General features: G+C 38.1%; 1 protein-coding gene and 1 long non-coding RNA gene across 3 annotated transcripts; both read right to left on the minus strand.

Annotated features, from left to right (window-relative positions):
* Nucleotides 1–1,838: 1,838 nt before the first annotated feature.
* LOC127808958 (probable serine/threonine-protein kinase At1g01540) lies at nt 1,839–5,909 on the minus strand. Of its 2 annotated transcripts, XM_052347710.1 has the most exons (8): nt 5,011–5,909; nt 4,540–4,644; nt 4,224–4,346; nt 3,967–4,137; nt 3,745–3,874; nt 3,391–3,600; nt 2,668–2,872; nt 1,839–2,388 (listed from the first exon to the last, which is right to left on the minus strand). In XM_052347710.1, the coding sequence occupies exons 1-7, from the start codon at nt 5,709–5,711 to the stop codon at nt 2,717–2,719; spliced, it is 1,596 nt and encodes a 531-aa protein (XP_052203670.1). In that variant the 5' UTR covers nt 5,712–5,909; the 3' UTR covers nt 1,839–2,388; nt 2,668–2,716. The 2 variants fall into 2 exon arrangements, with proteins under 2 accessions (XP_052203670.1, XP_052203668.1); XM_052347708.1 differs by lacking the exon at nt 1,839–2,388 and having other exon boundaries at nt 2,452–2,872.
* Nucleotides 5,910–8,795: 2,886 nt separating this feature from the next.
* Nucleotides 8,796–10,183, minus strand: LOC127808899 (uncharacterized). The gene is made up of 3 exons (XR_008025001.1): nt 10,093–10,183; nt 9,749–9,810; nt 8,796–8,908 (listed from the first exon to the last, which is right to left on the minus strand). It is a non-coding gene; the product is annotated as an uncharacterized LOC127808899 (long non-coding RNA).
* Between the last annotated feature and the right edge of the window lie 10,039 nt (nt 10,184–20,222).

Below are 20,222 nucleotides of genomic sequence, written 5' to 3' on the forward strand. Positions count from 1 at the left end.
TTCATGTGGCCATTGTGGCTGCCTCCTGGCAGCATGAAACAGCCAGGTGGCGGCCTAATGGGCTGCCACGTGGCAGCTCCTAGGGTTGCCAAGTGATTTTTTCTTCTTTTCGATTCTATTATTTTTTGATAGTTTCGGCATGTATAACAATAACTATTCAAGATCCAACAAAGGTTAAAACCAAAGGAAGACCAAAAGAATCTACAAGGTTTCCATCGTGAAAAATAGTTTCGCAAGTTGAAGCTCAAAAATAATGCGGACTTGTGGTGTGTGCTGGTAAAGGTCACGATATTAGAACTTGTCCAATTGCTAAGAAAAAAGCAGAGGAGAAGGCATAATATATGGCTCCTCTTTTTTTTTTTTTTTTTTTTAGTTATGAATTGTTTTCTCCTTTTTTCTTATCTTTTTTGTGTTTAGTTTGGCTAATTTCATAGCATATTATCCTTATTTGTTCCTTTCTTTTGTTTTTTTTTTTTAAATTGAACCATAGGTTGCTCGTGATGAAAACCCTTCTAGCCTATAGAGGCATTCACATCATGCCCTTGCTATATTTTATTGGTAAGTCACTTTTTATGTTTTTACTTGAATATAGATTGCATGATTGATACTTGCTTGAATGCCTATGTGAGGTTATTTTATTACGTGATTTTGACGACGTTTTTTCTTTAGACGATTGGGCTAATGTTGCTTTTGCACTTTACACATCAACAACTCCATGCTCCGGCTCAAGGCCATGCTATGGGGCTAGTGGTTCAGACAGTGGTTTCATCAAATATTTGTTATCAATTGGTAGAACCTATTTAGTTTTCATTTTGTTTTCTGGTATTGACACTGTAGAACTAGCGAGAAAATTGTCATTGCTTTTGGATTGATCAGTTTAAAGGAAGGTATGCCCATTAGAATTGTGAAAAACCTTCATGTTTGTTGGGATTGTTATGTTGTAACACTAACAATATCGCAAATTTAAAAAGGAGAGAGAGAGAGAGAGAGAGAGAGAGAGAGAGAGAGAGAGAGAGAGAGCATATTAAGCCACTGTTCTTGTAAGGAGTTTTGGTAAGAAAAATCATATTTGAGCAACACAAATTTATTCTATCCAAACGAATAGAAAGTACATAATTTATTTGTAAAATTTAAGATAATTTATTTGAAAGAGGAAGAGAAAAATTTATCTGAAAAATCTAAAATAAAAATGTACATAACTTCTTTTCAGATAAATTTAATAAATACAATAAAAAATATTTTTGTCCTGAATATTTTTCATATTTTACTTTTTTTTTTTCTATATCTTAGTTAACAAATACTACTTTAATACATTACACTTAAACCATCTCTGAGCCTAATTTTCAACCAAAATGTTATTAAGAAATCTTGACATTTCATGTGACGGAATAGCCTTGTGCAAGATTATTTATTATGTAAATAAATATATAACACATTAATTTAAAATATTACGTAAATAACATCTCAAAACTTTCAATGGGCATTTAAGGGCAGATAGATGCCTCTCGGGTACAAAAAGCTTAGCACAAGGGTCCACAAATACATTAACGCACCAAATACAGAGAGAGGGTCCCCAACCACCAGCTGACTCTTAAATGCTTGCAGGGCGTGGCACCCAGAATACAGCTACTGCAGGGAATACAGAAGGCCGTCCCTCACCACGTTATTGTCTTTTTGTTTTTTTTCCCATACTCATGAAATGTAAATGAATGTCGTTTGTAATGATGACAACAAAAATAAAACAGAATGAAAACACCTTTTATCAATTATCATGTAAAATTCTGTATCTTTTTGTCTCCCCATATTAGATAGAAACATTACTTTTCAGCCCCTACACTAATCGGAAAGCAAGCAAATATTTTAGATTTCATTTCTTAGTTAAGCCTCTCCCAAACAAAACAACTTGCTTGCTAGAACTTAATAGCAGGACCATTAATCCAACTTGCAATCTTGCATTCGAAACCCAATGATTACAAGCCCTAATATGCCCTTTTTGCCAGTTGTCGCAAAGCCATCACCATCGGTGGTGGCCGCCAAAAAGCTTGCAACCCAACTATGCCAAATGTTGTGGGCTCCAAAGATTCCCATTTCTATGAAAATGAATAGCTGTCAAGGCTTTCTCCTGTCGCTGCCATGGATGACCCCCTCTTTTCTTTCTTTTCCACCTTTTCCTTTCTTCCTTGGAGACAAGAGCAACAAATACGGGGACCATCTTATTCAACAAGTCCCCACCCATCCATCCAAACAGATCACGAGAGGGGAAAGGCGATTTTTGGTGAAACATTCTAACTCCCTGACCCCTCTTGCTTTATTAATGCTCAAAATTTCCTAATTGCTGCGCATAACACTGAATAGTGCCTAACTGTTAGCTGCAAAAGACCAATTCCTCTGTGGCATATCCGAATTTGAATACCAGAAAAAAGAAAAAAAGAAAAGGGTATGATCAGAGGCAAGGAAAATCAGAATGAAAAAATATACCCCTGTTCTAGGCTACACAAGGAGAAAACCGATTCACCCATTCAATTAACAGAATCATGGTATCCGACTGAATCATTTCAAGAAGAGCTATAAAAGAATCTACAACAATATTGATATCACTCGCATTTACATATGAATTTGAACAATATCCATTCTAGGCCAACTCTGGATATGAAGGAAGGAACTCACAGAAAGTGTTTGTCATCAACTCAACATCAACGAGGACTTGTTGAGGTTACTACTCTGTTTCGGGTTCTTCCTTTCTCCACACCAACCTGTTGGCTTGGGCACAACTCTCATACCCACTACTGTCGCCTGATTCAACCACACACTTCTCCATCAATCTCTCCTTGATTCCATCTCGACGCCCATTTTCTCTTCCAGCTCTACGGTCCTGAAAATTATATAGTTTTTCATAGATAATTGAAGGAATGTTAAGCTAGATGGAAATCCATAACAAACCAGGTAGAAAGAATCCATTAAAACCAACGCAACTTTCCTATTAAGCACATTGCAGCTACATGTCTCTGTATTGCTAGTTTTGAACACTGTGTTTACCAATATTTTAAAACAAATTCAGAAAGGCATTGAGAGACCTAAGGAGCCCAAAGACAACAACTCTTGGCATTTGCGACCATTAAATCCATGGATTATAGTTCATGCAAACAAATACAGTTGAGAAAATATACTAGTGTAAGGTTGTTATCTCAAACCAAAACAAAGTCAACAGAAAGAGAACGGAGTATACTGTTAGTTATAATAGCATCTACACTAAAGACAACATTAAATCGAAAACCTATAAATAAAAATACTCCATGGGACAACAGCAATAACACACCAAGCCTTATACAAAATTTGACAATCATATGTTTTTTTGTGGGGAACAGGGTGAAAGTAAAGAACAGGGCTTACATCTCTGAAAGGAAAATCATCAGCTTCGATCATGTGTATCACATGACCCATCTTAGGCCTCTTCTGAGCATTAGGATCTACACAGCGTAAAGCTACTAATAAAGCACGCTTCAGTGCCCTTGAAGAAGGCTTCTCGGGCATTTTAGGATCCAGAACCCCCTCTGCATTCCTATTGGTAACCATAGTTTTCAGCCACTCAACTAGGTTCACCTGTAAGGTACAAAGAAAGAATTAGAATCATCAAACAGGAAAAGAGGGAAGGGTATCAGAGAGAGTGGAAAAAAGGCGGTGGGGCTTTGTTATCAATATTAGCATTATGGTGGCACAAATTGATCTTGGCAGCCAAATACAGACCTCTCCCGGGGGACGGCTATAATCCACAGGGCTCCTCCCAGAGATTATCTCCATGATAAGAATCCCAAAACTATACACATCACTTCTCTCGTTCAACATTCCAGTGCTAGCATATTCTGGTGCAACATAGCTACAAAACAGACCAGTTAACTAATTTATTCAGCTTTGAGAGTTTATGGACGTCAAAGACCTTAGACAATATGCAGGAGTTTTTTAACTGACCCAAATGTGCCCATTACTCGAGTTGTCACATAATTCCTCTCCGAGCCCAATAGCTTCGCTAAGCCAAAGTCAGATAACTTCGGGTTCCACTGTCTATCGAGCAAAATGTTGCTTGACTTGATGTCACGGTGAACGACCTTGGGCTCGAGCCCCTCATGAAGATAAGTCAACCTGTAATAGCGTGAATTATGCAGGAAACCATCAAATGAAATAGCAGGTTCATATAATAAAGCTAACTTGAGCAGAAATATCATTACCCTTTGGCTGTTCCAAGTATAATGTTCATCCGAATGTCCCAAGTCAGAGGGCTGCACGGCCCTACATCTCCATGAAGCCACTGTTCTAAGTTGCCATTGTCTATATACTCGTAAACAAGCATCCTAAACAGCCAACAAATTATATCATTCCATCTTTGTCGGAGGTTTATGCTCAAACTCAGCATTCTTCAGATGAAGAATATATTTTAAAAAATGTCCTATTCGAGGCAATGCTTGAAATTTTGCTGGCAATGCTAATGCATGATTCTACAATAAAGATGAAATGAAGCATCTAGTATGCTACTTGACAAAGTACCTATGAGCACCTTCCGCACAGTAACCCAGCAATCTGACCAAATTCTTATGCCGAACCCGCCCGATTGCTTCGACTTCAACTTTAAATTCCTTCTCAGCTTGTCCCCTGCAGGATCAACATGCAATGAAACCAACAACCAACATACCCGTCAACTATATCTTTCACTACCAGGAACTATCAAACTACATATTGCCACATAGTAACTCCTAATTGCAAAATTCGAAACGACCCAACAATCAATCAAAAGCCTCGAAATTGCACTGCAAGTATTACTGTCTAAGCATATTTCCTAAATGGGTAAGTGCATAAAAACCATAACTCTCATATAAATGCAGATGAACAGCAATTGAAATTGAATGGTCCACGCATGCTTGTCTATGGGGCCAGAAATAAATTTCCCAACTGAACTGCAAATGGTGTTCAAGTCTTGATGCATTTTGATCTACAGGACCAATAATTTAAACACTTGACCTGTTATTGAGCAAATTCTTGACAGCCACACGAGTATTGTCCTTCAAGACGCCACGGTAAACAATTCCATACCCACCTTCACCGATCACATTCTCGTCGGCAAACCCATCCGTGGATTCCTCAAGCTCTCTGAGAGTGTACCAATGCCCCCAACCCAAATGCGAGACCTCCGGCACCGGCATGGCCACTTGATCGCCGGACCGAGCCTCTCCGCTGCCGTGCGACGATCCGCCGCCCCCGCCCCGGTCTGGGTACGCAATCCGGTGGCCCTTCCCAATCTCGACGTGAATCCTCTGATGCCCAATTGAGCTCTCGTCCTCATGCAGCAGGGCCTGCCTTTCCACTCTGCTCAATGGGTCCGATTCCACCACCGGGTCAGGAATTGGAGCGGTGAGGAGCTTGGGGTTGTTCTCTTGATAGTGGTTGCTTTGGGTCCGAGACGGGTCGACCCGGATCTCCTGGATCTCCTTGGAGACGTTAGGGATTGTGGGTCTTTGAGCGGACGGCTTGTGGAAGGAGGAGTTCTTGTTCCTGTTGCTGTGGTTGCGTCTGGAGGTGAACCAGAGAGAGATTATGAAGAGAACGAGAACAATCGCAGCGCCGAAGCATATGCCCAGAACGATCCACAAGTGAAGGCCGAAGATTGAGGTCTTCTTGGAGAGGTCATCGTTCAAAGACGGCGAGTTTCTACCATCAGACATTTCTCTCCGCTGCTCCTGTTTAATCACAAGTACATGAAACAGAAAGCTGAAGCATAAAGACGAAGGAGAAGAAGCATTAGATACAAAGAGTGAGGCTGCGGTAGTGGAGTGGCAGTTGAAGCAATCTACAGAGAAAGAGAGAGAGAGAGAGAGAGTGGGGTCGAGAGTAGAGGGCGGATGCAGCTGTATTGATGGGACTTCCAGAATGGGAAGAAACCCCACTGGTTTCATCCATGTCATCCTACTTTGTTTATTCTTTTAATGAAAAAATAAAATAGTAAAGTATGATTAATTTAGTGTAGTAGAGCACTCTTCGTTATTAAACGAGGTACAAAATCTTATTTGATTGATTACAGAATTCTTTTCTTATTTTGTTTGCTAAATAAGTAAAATACTAATCATTATATAAACTTACTTGTAAAGGGATCTTAAGGGTCATTAGTCCTTAGTGCCCACTACACAAGGCATGTGTAGTTGGTTCACAAGGAGTGAGGTAGTGTGTTATTTGGATATGGATGATCAACATCTTTTATTATTGTTCAGATTTTGTGGGTGGGTGGGTGGGTGCGTGCCGTTTGATTTGGTGATGTTCATGCGAATTCTTTGTTAGGTCTAGACTAGAGGAGTGCCTTTATCCGGGGATGGAAGAGTGGTGAAGAAAGCAGAATCTGCAGATACATATAGTAATAATAACAAGAATGCGATAGGGTTTCGTGATATTTGGGGTCTTATTTAATATATATGGCAGTCAACTTCAGGAACCTTTCAAGTGCCTTATTTTAATGAGTTTATTTTATTATTAAGCTAACAGATGCTTTTTGCCCTCTTGTGAGGGCGTAAAGCCTTTAACTATGGGAAAAAGACGATCCCTCTCTCTCTCTCTCTCTCTCTCTCTCTCTCTGTTTGTTTCAGTGATTTGTCATCATTTCACTATCCTCCCATTGCCAAATAATATTCTTTTACAAAAACTATTTGGTAGTTATAGTTTTGAAAATAGATTGTCATCATTTCACTATCCTCCCATTGCCAAATAATATTCTTTTACAAAAACTATTTGGTAGTTATAGTTTTGAAAATAGATACAACTTTTAGGGAGCTATGCATTTGTTGGAAACTGGTCAAATCAATAATTATTTAAGATGCATTTAATATATTTTATTTTAATCACCCTATTACTTCTATTGATTATTAAAATATTTTAAAATACAATACATTTATTATTAACCAATAAAAATGTTTAATCCAATAAAAATGTTTAATGTTAAAAAAAACTCTATTAAGAATAATATTAACCTTTGTCTTTAGAAATAAATGTCACTTATTTTTAGATAAGATATATTTATTTTAATTTATTTTTAATAATTAAATAATTTTATTAATTGATAATAAATACATCATTTTTAATTATTTAATTAACTAATAAGATTAATTGGATGTTGAAAATAAAATATAATGAATATAAATTATCTAAAAATAAAGTATATTTAGTATTTTTTTCACATTATCATTAGGGTAATGGCTGACATTACCTTTATATCAAATAAGGTAAATTTTACATGATATTTTTGTTTAGCAACAGGATATTAAATACACTTCTATTTTGTATTTTAAAAAATAACAAAAACTTTTCTTACTGTTAAAATCTTTTCTTAGTGTAAAATCCTAAACCATAACCGTTTCTTACTATTAAAATTAAATATAAAATAAGTATTTTAACCCTCATCCTTTAAATCATTTCTCTCTTTTTTTCTCTCTAATTATATACTTAAATTACAAGAGATTCTAAGCGACCACTATACCAAAATTTTCACTTTAATTTATTTTAAGAACTAAATTCACCTAAATTTTAACGATTCTACGAGACTTATACAATTCACAACTATAATTTAAATGTTTACAAATAATTATTCACAGTTGGACACAAATAAATAAGTAATTAAGTATAAAATATATAAGACAATAATATTTAAATAAATAAATAAATTTCTGACCTTAGATTTGATGAAGAAATTTGGAGTAGACTTGAAAATCTTTTTCATCTCTTGCCTTGTGACTCTATAGTTGATGTACAATAATGTTTGGAGAGTTTTGGATTGTTTAGATGTTAACTTGAGAGCATTTGAGATTTTTTAAATGCTTTGGATATATAATATGTGCAATGAATGATCTCCAAAAATAAGTTTGGGGGTATTTATAGATTTTTTTGGACACTGTTCCAATGGTAAAAAAATTGGCCGTTAGGCCAAAAGTCATCTTTCCAAAGTGGGAAAAGCCGACTCTTGTTTGAATGAGAGCAACGATTGAAAATCTGACCATTGACCCGAAAAGTCGACTTTTGAAAATTGAATAGTCAACTTTCAAAAAACAGAAAGTCGACTTTTAACTATAGTGGCATTATAGCAAATAGTAAAATACTATAACGGCACTCTAACAACACTCAAAAGTCGACTTTTGGCATATCGAGAGTCGACTTTTGGTCTAGATTTTGAAAAAATATTTTATAAATTAATCAAAAATAATTTGGTACTATAATTAGTATATTTAAAAAAAATTATTTTTGTTAATCATCAAAACACTATAATTTATATATTGAAAATATATTTTTTGTTAATTATCAAAACTTAATTAATATGAGTAAGTTGGCTCAACAGTAGCTATATCAATGGAGAAGAAGAAGCAAGCTGGCAAGAAGAGGAAGAAAGACGAGGAGAGAACTCAAGAGAGAGAAATGAGCAATTGTTGAAATACATCCTTTTAAACCCTCTCATCTGATTATAATCTCTTCAAATCTCCATTTCCATGTACCAAGCCTGTCTCTCGTCCTTCCTTCCCCTATCATTTCTGTAACGCCCCACATTTCAATTACACAGTGAAGCAATAAGATATTCATTATATGCTAATAATGACCTCGGGCGTTATTGGAAATCCTTTATCAACGGAAGCAAGGATCGAACCTGAGTATGCTAAATAGCTAGGATTTTCACAAGTTTAAATAAAAGTCCATCACGCACCCACATATCAAAAGTTATAGCAACTTCACAATTACATCCTTAAGTATTTTAACTACTATTTACATTACAATATTGGGGTTACACGGGTACACAAACAAATCCATCTCTAAATCAGCCAAGCCCCACCTCTCAATCCTTGCTCGTGCTGGAACCTGGAGCCTGAAACACTTGATACTTCCGACAAAGCTGGGACAAGGAATGTCCCAGGGGTATGAAACACCCGAGTTAGATTATTACATCTAAGTGAGTGGTACAGAGAAAGAAACAATGCATGTAAGAGCAAGATGCAGTTATGCTATGAAACAAGCAGAAATAAGTATAAAGCTTCCAAGACCATATCAAAATAAAACCTCCCCGAGTCACCATCATCCCTTCCAACACTTGTGTCAAACCTCACAGCCTCACCTCCAGGCTAAGCCCCACCTCTAGGCTTGTGGTCGTGGTCCAATCCCTCAGCCCCACCTCTAGGCACGGGATTACGAGCCACCACTATGCCCGTCGGCACTTGTGTGAAACATCTCAGCCCCACCTGTAGGCACAGGATCGTGGTCCAACCCCTCAGCCTCACCTCTAGGCACGGCCCCACCTCTGGGCATGGGATTACTACCCCGATCCTCGTGATGTTCCCAACAAGCAGCCAACGAGTTCCCGATCCACCAATAGCAACTATCACCAAACAACATGTTGAAAACAAAGCAGAAGGAATATGTACAACTAAGGAATATCAAGTAGGCATAGCCTCACCTGTAGGCAAGGTGCATAAACCAAGGAAAATATAATTTGCAATCCATAAGCTACGAGCAAGAGTAGTCATGTTTAATCCCATCGACGAACCACAACAACAACTCCGTGATCAAGCAAAATAGGAAAGAAATGCTCAAAAATAGGGAAACATGAGATGTAAGCATCAAACCATCGACAAGTTGAAACCAAGAGTGAACAATAGGAATCAAGGAGCATGCATAAGAACCCCTCACAAATAAAACCAAGAATGAACTAGAGGAAGCATGCATGAGAACCACTCACCTTGGTGGTTTTCCCTTCAATAGCACAATTTACAGCCCGATTTCTTACACTAGGGGCTATTTCTGCAGAAATTATGGATTTGAGTAAACCAAACCTCGAATATTTTATACAGGGTTGTAGGTAATTAAAATAGAAGAATAACGGTGAAAATTTCAGGCTAAACGGAGGCCGGATGCGCCCTCACGGGCCCCCAAAAGGTGGCCACGCGCTACCCCTTCTCTATTTTGCAACCCAAAATTAAAACGGTCATATCTTGCTCATTTTAACTCCGATTTGCTCTCCGTTTGAACCTACAAACTCCTCTTTCAATGTACTACGATCCTAAAGAAAGAAAAGTGGCTTACCTTTTAGGTTTCTTCTTTGTTTTTGGCAACTTCCAATCTGGTCACTCTTCTTGGCTTCTTTTTTGTTCTTCCTCCTTTGGATTTCTTTCCTTTGCTTTACCTTACTTAATTTCTCTCTACGTGGACCACTCACCTACCCCTTTTATAGCCCTATCATGGTTGCACCTTATCTCCTTTGGGTTGGTATTTTCCTCCTTGTCATAATTACCATCTTTGAAAAATGCTCCCTTTGATTCTTTCTTCCTTTATAAGTTTTTCTTCTCCCAATCACATTCTTCCACTTGCCCCTTGCATGCCCATTTATTCAAACCTTCTTATCCCTTACTTTTAGTGGTCCAATAGGACGCTTACAACTTTCTTTACTTGTGAACTAAGAAGTAATTATGCCTTAAGACTTTTGTGTACCAATTATCCAATAACATCTCACCACCTCAAGGCTTCTTTAATAAGCCTTCATTATGTCTATTGATCTTCCAACGAAAGTTTACCAACTCATGCCACTTAAGACTTTTGGGGTAAGAATCATCATTACTTCCTTTGAATAATTTTATCTTCCTATTCAAGCTTCTCCTTTCTTCCAATCTTAAACTTCCAAGTACTCTCTCACGTGGCTTTAGGATAAGCTCTATCATTCTCTTCTTTTGCAAGCTAATACAAGATTTCCAAACAAAGTCTTCCAAGTCAAGTCTTCCAAGACTTTTGGTGTAAGATTAATTATTACACCCATAAGACTTTAAGACTTTAGGAAAATTCTCAACCAACTCCATTTCTCCAACACATGGCTTCTAGGATAGGGATTCATCATTGCTAATATTCTCATTCGTTGGAGACAAGCTATCTTTACAAGTTATGATATTTTCTTTTTGGGTCCTAGAACCATTCATGTTCACACATTAATTCCAAACTTTCATTGAAACACTTTATTGCATCATCCAACCTTTATATTAAATTTTGGGGTATTACAATTTCCATACAGAATGACAGAGCACCAAACGCTTGTATACAACCATGCGGCAAAATTTCAAGTAACCGAAGTGTTGGGTTTCTTGAAACAAAACGCAGTGGAAACTTTAAAAATTTTCGATCAACCATACTCTTTGGTTGATCATGAAACTCAAAAAATTGGATCTAGTTTACATATATATATATATAATTCTTTCAAGAATAACAAAACAAAACGAAAACCAAACCTTTTAGTTATTCGATGGAAGAAAGAATGAATCCTTGTGCCGCAAGTTGTCACCCACCCTTTATAAGTGATCCACATCAAAGAGAAGGTTCAATCGATGTTCATAAGCATGCCCATTCGATCTCTTTGCATCAATCATGCAAAATCTTATCCAACTTTTGGAATTTTTCTTGGTTTTTCTCAAAAACCACTTTCTCTCTCTAGAAACAAGAGGGATGATGCAAAAATGGAGAATCACATCAAACCCTAGTCAAACTAGGGATTTAAACACGTTCTGGAATGTGGGTCGAGCTTAGTGCGCGTGCGCGAGTGTGCCTGGCCGAGGTGTCACGAGTGCACGCGCATCCCTAGCGACACGACCCGCTCGCTTGCCTAGCCTGGACATGTGTTGGGCCCTGCCTAGCATAGCCCCTTGTTGTTTTTTTTCTTGTTTTCTTTTTGTTCATTTCGTTAACATCTTGTGAATTTTTTCACGAGTGCTAGCTCGACCCAAAAACCCATGAATTCATTCAGACCCAAAAACATTTTTCAGTCCCATTAAATTTGTTATTAAAACTTCTCTTTATTTGTGTGTGATCTTATAGGTTCACTATGAAGATGACAAAGGAAAATTTACAAAATCATACTCCTAATCAAACTATTTGATTATGATCCGTAATTTATGTCATCTCATGACAAAAATTATTATCTTGCTCTTAGACCGAGATTGATGTCTAACAACGTATCATCATCCTTATATTATAATGAAATACAAATGGCACTTCAGATAAACCTTCTAGTGATGAGTTTCAGTGCTATTTGATCCTTCTATCATACTACCCCAGTATGATCTAGAAGTATGATAAAATGTCAAACTTTTAATAACCAATACTATGTGTACGAATGTTGTAATACCCGGTATTTTATAGTATTGAAAAATAAATAATTTTCAATGATTTTGAAAGGACCTCGGGTGGTACGAGAAGCCCAAATGTTGATTTCGAGAAGTAAATTAATAAAAGTTATCAAATCGAGGTAGGAAATGCCCCGGGACTTGGATGTCTGTGGAAGAGAGAATGATATTGGTAAGCGTCTCAAGGTGAGGTTAATAATGCTGGAAGTAGTCAGATCAGGAATAATTTTTGGAATAATTTTTATATAGGCCTTAAAGGGTGTCAATACTGAATGATGGTAAGAGACCTCCGGGAAGCTGAGGGGACCCTAGGGGTGGTCGGGTTTTGCAAGTAAGGTAACCCTGAGGTGTTTTTAGGTGGAATAAAGGTCCCGTGCAGGCATAGGGACGAAATCGATATTCTCGAGTAAATGTTGGCACTTAATTTTGGGAAAATCCAGAGCTTAATGGCTTGATAATAATTATTTAAACCCTTGGGATGGTCCAAATGCTATTATCAGAATCCCCAAGTGCAATTAATATATCCTCAAGTGGGATTAATGAAAGATAAAGGGGTTAATGTGTAATTTATATATGTGTGTGTGCTGAGTGTGGGGAGGAAGCTTCCTAGTGTGTTTTGTCTCTGAAATTTGAAATGAGAGAGAGAGAGAGAGAGAAAGGCAGAGCAATGGGAGAGGGCTCACAAGAGAGAGAAGAGTGATTGAGTGAGGAAGATAGTGGTCAGGTCAACTAGGGACCTGCAACCAGCGGTAGCGGCAGTAGTTGGAAGCGTCGGCCATGGCAGCAACTTGAAGCAGTAAGCTTGGCTGGCTATGGAGGCTGATCAAGGTTGCGACGAGTTGAGGCAATGGTCGGCTCTGGCGAGCTGCAGCAGCTCGTGATGGAGGCAGCAGCTGTTACCCGAGGTAACGGTTGCGCAGCGAAGGCAAGCGTAGGTCATAGCAGCCGGTTACACGCAAAAGGGGGTTCGATCGTGGTGTCTCGCGCCGGAGGAGTCGATAGCTGGTGGCTTTGCACGCGGTGGTGCTTGGGTGATCCACAGCGAGGCTGGTCGCGGTTGTGACTGCCGAAGGCCAAGGGCGGTCGGCGTTAAGGAAGAAGAAGGAGCAGGCACGCACGAGAGAAGTGAGGAAGAAGAAGAAGAATAAAAGAAAAAAATAGAAAAGAAAGGGAAAGAAAAAATACGAAAAATCTGAAAAATAGAAGAAAGTGTTAGAAAATTCCAGAAATGGGGAAAGTTTTGGAAATCGATTTGGGCCTAGAAAAGCGTGTTAGAGGCTTAAAAATGGGATTTTGGGCATGAGATAGCAGTCAAGGAGGCAATGCCAGTGTCGGCGATTGGCCGATTTTCTTTTCCACATTGATTGAGGTAAATTTAAAATTTCTTTTCAAGTTATTTGCATTATGTGAGATGTTGTGGAATAGTGTAATGTGAAGTGATAGTTGGATTATACCCGTGGTTGAGGTTGTTTGGGTTGTTGATGGGTGGTTTTTGCGGTGTGGCAAAAATATAAGCCCTAGATTAATGTCTGATGTGATTGGTTGTGTGGTTACATCTAGGTTCGATCAAAGAGGCGGTGATCCTAGAAGAGTTTGGAGTTTAGCCAGGCATTCTCACTCGTGGCAGAGATGAAGCTTCGAGCCAGGTAAGGATGACCCCAAGGGTGGTGGTCTTACATGCATTTGTAAATGTGTTCTTATGAGTTGCATGTAATGGTTAACACTTGCATGATATGAGATCTAGTATACCTATGGCCATATGGAGGACTAATGTTGTGGGAAGGGTTGGTTGATGCCTTAACCTATGGAGGTTATGAGGACATGGAAGACTACCCATTTTGCATTGCATTTTTGCATTACATGCTCTCACATGCTTCATTTACTTATGCATTTACACCCTTACTAAGTCTTTATGACTCATGAGGTTTTATCTCATGTTGTAGATGTTGTAAGTCCAGATGCAAGCAGGGATGACGTAGAGAGGATGAAGTGGCAACTAGCATTGTTTCCCGAGATGTGTTGTTGTATATTCTCCTATATTTTCATATGTATTCCTGTATATATTCTTGATTGTGAATGTAAATGTTGTTGTGCGCTAGATGTATCTAGTTGTTGTAATCATTATAGTGTGATAGGTGATTGTGAGATTGCTTGATGTATATGGCTTTAGTTGGTGGAGTCGAGTTTCAGATCAGGTAAGGATTGGAAAGGTATGTTCCCATAAATCCCCAGTACTCAATGGATGTTTGATGCGCTACTTTTGTGCCTGGGTCATCTTTGGCTTGCTATGAGGCGAGCTGAAGAAAGGTGAAACTCGCTCAGGTTTCGAGTTTCGGTCCGCTATGTTTCCTTGTCTGTGTTTGGGATCGATTCCTCGAGTGGAGCAAAGGGAAGGACGAAGCCTAGTGTCCACCTAAGGCGTTCCTGTTGAAACATAGTCCAACCCTTCAGTTATTGGCTTGTCGTGTGAGTAATCCGGTCGATTATTCACTGGTGACACCCATAGGTGGGAGCAAGTTGTTATAAATGCTAAGTCCACAACTCCTATAGTTGAACTCTTATTAATTCTCAACTATCCGCATTGGCTAGCGACTTCCTGAGTTGTGACTTCATCATTCAGATAAGGCATATACCTTTTTAAATCTTACTAAGGTTAATAGATTCCATCATGCATACTCACCTACCTTCATATGATTCAGATCATACCCAATAACCACTGTAATACGCAAGAATTTTCAAAGGGCTCAAGAGTAATTTATCTTAGGGAAAAATACAATTTTCAGGTAAATTAAGATTATAAGGAATTTCAGTACAATTATGAACAACTGGATTGACTACAGGGAGTACCTTAGAGCTGAGATGTCTAAAGAAAATGATATGGTAATGACGAGCGTATCAAGGCATGATTTATGGCACTGAAAGAAATCAGATTTGAAACAATTTTCAATATAACTTCAAATTAGACTGAAAAATTGAATTGTCGTAAGAGGTTTCCGAAAAGACAACGGAACCTTCGCAGAAGTCAAATATTACATAAGGAACAACCCTTAAGTAGCCTTGGGATGAAACAAGGGGGTTTCGTAATCAAAGCATAATTCTAGGCCGAAGTGTAATTTTTGAAATTCTCGAGGGAGGTCGAAACGATATTATTTCTAAAATTTCGGGGGTCAAACGAGAAGTTTAGAATGTGAGGGTCATAACAAAAGTTTTCGAAAACTCAGCGGCCATGTAAAAGGGGTCAAAAAATGCAATTCAAAAATTGAGAAGGGGATGAAAGTGCAATTTCAGAAAAGTTTGGGTAGCCATGGTCGACTAAGTTTCCGGCCACCCATTCCATCACCGCTTTCTGCCACGGGAAACTCGAGGAAAAGGGCTAGGGGATCTTTAGGCTTGGCCTAGAGTAATCCATGGCCGATAAAAGGGATTGAAATGGCTGAAAAATCGGTTGAAAGTGGTCGAAAGATGGCTACTGTAATAGAGGATTTGGGGCCATTTTTCAGAGGCACGAGAAGGCATGAGTGGCCTTGGATGAAGCAAGATCCAGTGTTTAGGGGCTCGGTATTGAGTATAAAAGGAGAATCAAAGTGGTCGAATTCTTTCAAAATTGAAGCTCGAAATCGAGCATGTTAGAAGACAAATCGAGCAACAAGGATAAAGGGCTTTTAAATCCCAAGGGTAGTAGAGCATTTCTAGAAATTTTGTAAGACTTTCGTGTAAGTTTGATGGGGTTTCGAGGGGTCGCCGAAAAGTGAGGCAAACGGCCTAGCCGAGATTTCGAGCTTCCGATTGGACCACTTCCGGCCATCCTTTTGAGTCATATTGGGTGCCATTGTGATAGATTGAGGCTTAAGATCTTCGAGGTGCAAAAATCTAAGTTTTCCGGTGTGCCGACGCCGGAGAAGATGACCGGCGTGTGAAACTCCTTAGCGCATGCGGGCCCGTGGCCTATCAGGTATTTTCAAATTTTTTTAAAAATTTTTCTAATTTTATTTTTGAAATTATGGTGGAAAAATATTTGGGAAAATATTCAAATAGTTAATTATTTTGGAATATTAGTGAAGAAGAAATTGGAGAAAAATAGAGAAAAATATAAATAAATTGAGGAAAAATAGGGTTTAATATTTATTTGGATAAATATGATGAATAGGATGCTTTGTGGCTCAAATTAAGTGATTGTGTGACTTTCGAGGCTTAGCATGCAAATCGAGGCAGTCCAAGCTTTTCGAGGTGGTTTGAATTTTAAGCTAAAAGGTAAGTGGTACTATTCAACTAGATTTAGTTTATGAAAAGGGTTTGTAAGTGGTTTGACCCCAAAACCCGATTTTAAGTATATGCTTTATCATGTTGTCATACCTTGATGTCAGTATGCCATATAGATTGCATCTACATGTATTGATGATGAAATATGCATATGTACACGAAGATATTATTGATCATGCATTCGCATAAGGGTTTGAGAGTATGGGCTAGTCATGGCCAAAATTGAACCGGACCGGCGGTTCGAACCGGAACCGGACCCGGAACCGGCCGAACCGGAACCGAACTGAACCGGCGAAATTCGGTCCGGTTCCGGTTCAAGGTTCCGGGGAACCGGAACCGCCGGTTCCGCGGAACCGGAACCGGAACTGCCGGTTCCGGTTCCGCGGTTCCGGTTCCGCGGAACCGGAACAACCCCCCTCCCCCCGTGCAGCACCCCTCCCCCCCCCCCCCCCCCCACGGTCCAAAATTGGACCGTTGGCAGCCAACGGTCCAATTCCAATTTTATTAATTTTTTTTTTAATTTTATAATTCCTATCTATATATACCCCTCCCTCCCCCACTCATTTTTCACACTTTCTCTCTCTCTCTCTCTCTCTCTCTCAAGTCTCAAGCTATTATTCTCTCAATTTTGTCTCTCATTTAATATTTCAATTTCAATTTCTTCAATCTTCTCATTTTGTTATTTATCAATTTATTCAATTATATTGTTAATTATTTATTACTTGTTACTATATTATTTTATCATTATTATATTTTTTTATTATCATACTTTTTTCAAAAAAATGGCAAGTGAAGGTAGAAATTTTGAAAATGTTGAGTTTGAAACTCAAAATTTTCAAACACAAGAGAGTGAAACTCAACAAAAGGGAGGTGGAAAAATTTCTACTTCTGATATTTTTAATATTCATTTCAAGAAAACACCAAAAGGAGATGGTAAATTTGATGTATCTTGTAATTATTGTAATCAGGTATACAAATTCAAGCAAGGAGGTAGATATTGTAACACCCCCTCTCCTAAAACTGCCCGAGAAGAGGTGCTACGAGGAAAATAAAATAAACCAACTGATAACTGAATTCTGATACCAATACTGTATATATCAATTAACTGTGATAAGACTCTGAGTCATCAAAAACTGAAATCATAATTGCATCTAAGGGAAATTCCCTAAACTGGAAATTAAAATGAATCTAAACTGATCAAGCACTAACTAACAACTAATAACTAATAACTAATAACTAATAACTAATAACTCCCAGACATCTTTGGTCTTGAGCGGCTCCACGTACACACACTACTGGACACTGCTGCTAGGCCCCACGTCTGGTACTCCCCCACTAGGACCTGGAATGGTGAAGAGTACAAGGTGAGCTACAAAGCTCAGCAAGTAATAAACTAGAAAGAATAACTGAAGCTGAATCGAAGAATATCGATACTGATAAAAATACTTACTGAACTTGTACTGAGAGATATAATAATCACTGGATGGCATTTGTAAGATGAAATGCACATAAACTGTAAACTAAATGCAGGTATGCAACTTTGGTACGTAGGCCCACATAACTGTAACACATACCTGACTGATCTGAGTCCTGCAAACATAAAAACTGTAAGCACATACTTTGGGCAATATGCCCCTAGCTCCCTGGTTGACATCAGGCGAGCAACTCATAACTGAGATATAATTGTACTGATACTAGTGGGATCCCCGCGGACAAGCCGCCTGGCGCGCATAATGCAATGCTCATATAAATGCTAGCACACGATATGTAGTGCTCCACATAAGTCATGCTCAATGCTCATACAATGTGTATGCACATAATCTCACAAAATAATGTTGACCATGTCATAATGAACTGCTAAACATGGTATATGATTTTTACTAGAAATGTTGAGATTCAAATATTCTGAAATTTCTAAGTATAGGCATGGCATATTGGATTTAGTCTTATCTTGGCATAAAAATTCAATATTTGAATAATTGAATATTTATATTAAATTTAATACTTGAATCAAGAATTTATTGGAAGCTATTTGGATGCCATTTGATACTATTTGGATGATTGAGAAAGTCTAAGGAGGAAATTTGAATGAAAAACAGCTCATTCGAATGAAAAAAATGGATTTCAGCAAGCTCATTCGAATGGCAGAAAAACTCATTCGAATGACAGAGACTCATTCGAATGACAGAAGGCTCATTCGAATGACTGATGATATTTCAAGGCTATTCGGATCTGATCTGGGACTCATTCGAATGACTCTCAAATTCATTCGAATGAATTTTGAAAATTTTCAACTTTTGAACTGGAAAAACTTGACTCATTCGAATGCAACAGTAACCTTATTCGAATCAATTTGAAGATCATTCGAATGACAAGAAGGCTCATTCGAATGCTAAGCTATACAAAGCAACAACTTACTCACATCTTCAAGGGCTCATTCGAATGACAACAAGGCTCATTCGAATGACAGTCAAAAACCTCAAAAATACATACGAATGATATGATAATCACATGACTCATTCGAATGACCCAAAAACTCATTCGAATGACTGGAATATTATAGGGGAAAAGCCTACGATAACACTGAAACTTATTCGGATACTTTGAAACTCATTCGAATGACTCAAGGCTTATTCGAATGACTGGATTCTTATCAGATATACAGCTTACGATAACAGAGATCAAAACTTGAATCAAAACTTAGCTTCACTACACCATTCCAAAAGAAATCTTGGGAGAACAATCCCAATTGATATATAAACAACTTGAGGGATGATTTACTGATCATAACTAATGTAAACATTGCAAGGAATATATACATAAACTGGTTGGTACTCGCTGTACGCATGTAAATACATATATAAACATGCACTGAACTGAAATAACTCACTGTAACGCACATATATGAATATACATGCACTGGAACTGATTCAATTATGGAAATCTGATATCCCACTCAATCAAGACCTGTAAGAAAGGATTACAGGGGAAGGATACTTGCCTTATGATCTTCTTGATCGACTTAATGATCTCACGAGAGCCTCCTATGCAAGACTTGAACTCACTGCTCGTGCCTATATATATATATACACTGACGGTAACATAAATCTGAAACTTAAACAAAGAGTTGCTGAAACTGATAATCGAATGCTAAATACGATCCTGTAAGAAAGGTTTACACGGAGAAGAACTTGCCTTTCAAACTCTCTGATCGATCCAATGATCTAACAGAAGCCTCCAACGCAAAGCCTTTAATTCGCTGTTGAAGCTTCTTCTTCCCTCTGTTGTTCTTCACACGGCGAAGACAACATGGCTAATGACTATTATATATATACATATGCTTAAGAGAAACCCTAATGCCATCTCTCTCTCCTAATATAACTAGGAGTCTTTCAATCCGAATCCTCCTCACGGCTGGGATTAATTAATCCCTTAATCAAAATAATTCTATTTACTAATTGAATATTAACATCCAATCCGTAATATGACCAACACGTCCTTGCATTTAATTTTCACAATAATTAAATATAATTAAATGCTATTTTCTCAATTAAATCTCTAAACTGCCATATTAAATGGCAAATCCTCTTAATTAATTACTTCAATAATTAATTAACTAATTCTAAATAATACTAGGCCCTCTAACGGGTCGTTACAGATATGGTACTTTCGCCCGACATTTGCAAACAAAGCACCCGCTCAAGGTTGGATTGAGCCGCGATCAAACACAAATATCCGGGTTTGCTACCTCTTCAAACTCTCCTCAATTATTTCATTATAATGAAGCTA

This window comes from Diospyros lotus, chromosome 8, assembly GCF_014633365.1.
Source record: "Diospyros lotus cultivar Yz01 chromosome 8, ASM1463336v1, whole genome shotgun sequence".
Taxonomy (NCBI): Eukaryota; Viridiplantae; Streptophyta; class Magnoliopsida; order Ericales; family Ebenaceae; genus Diospyros; species Diospyros lotus.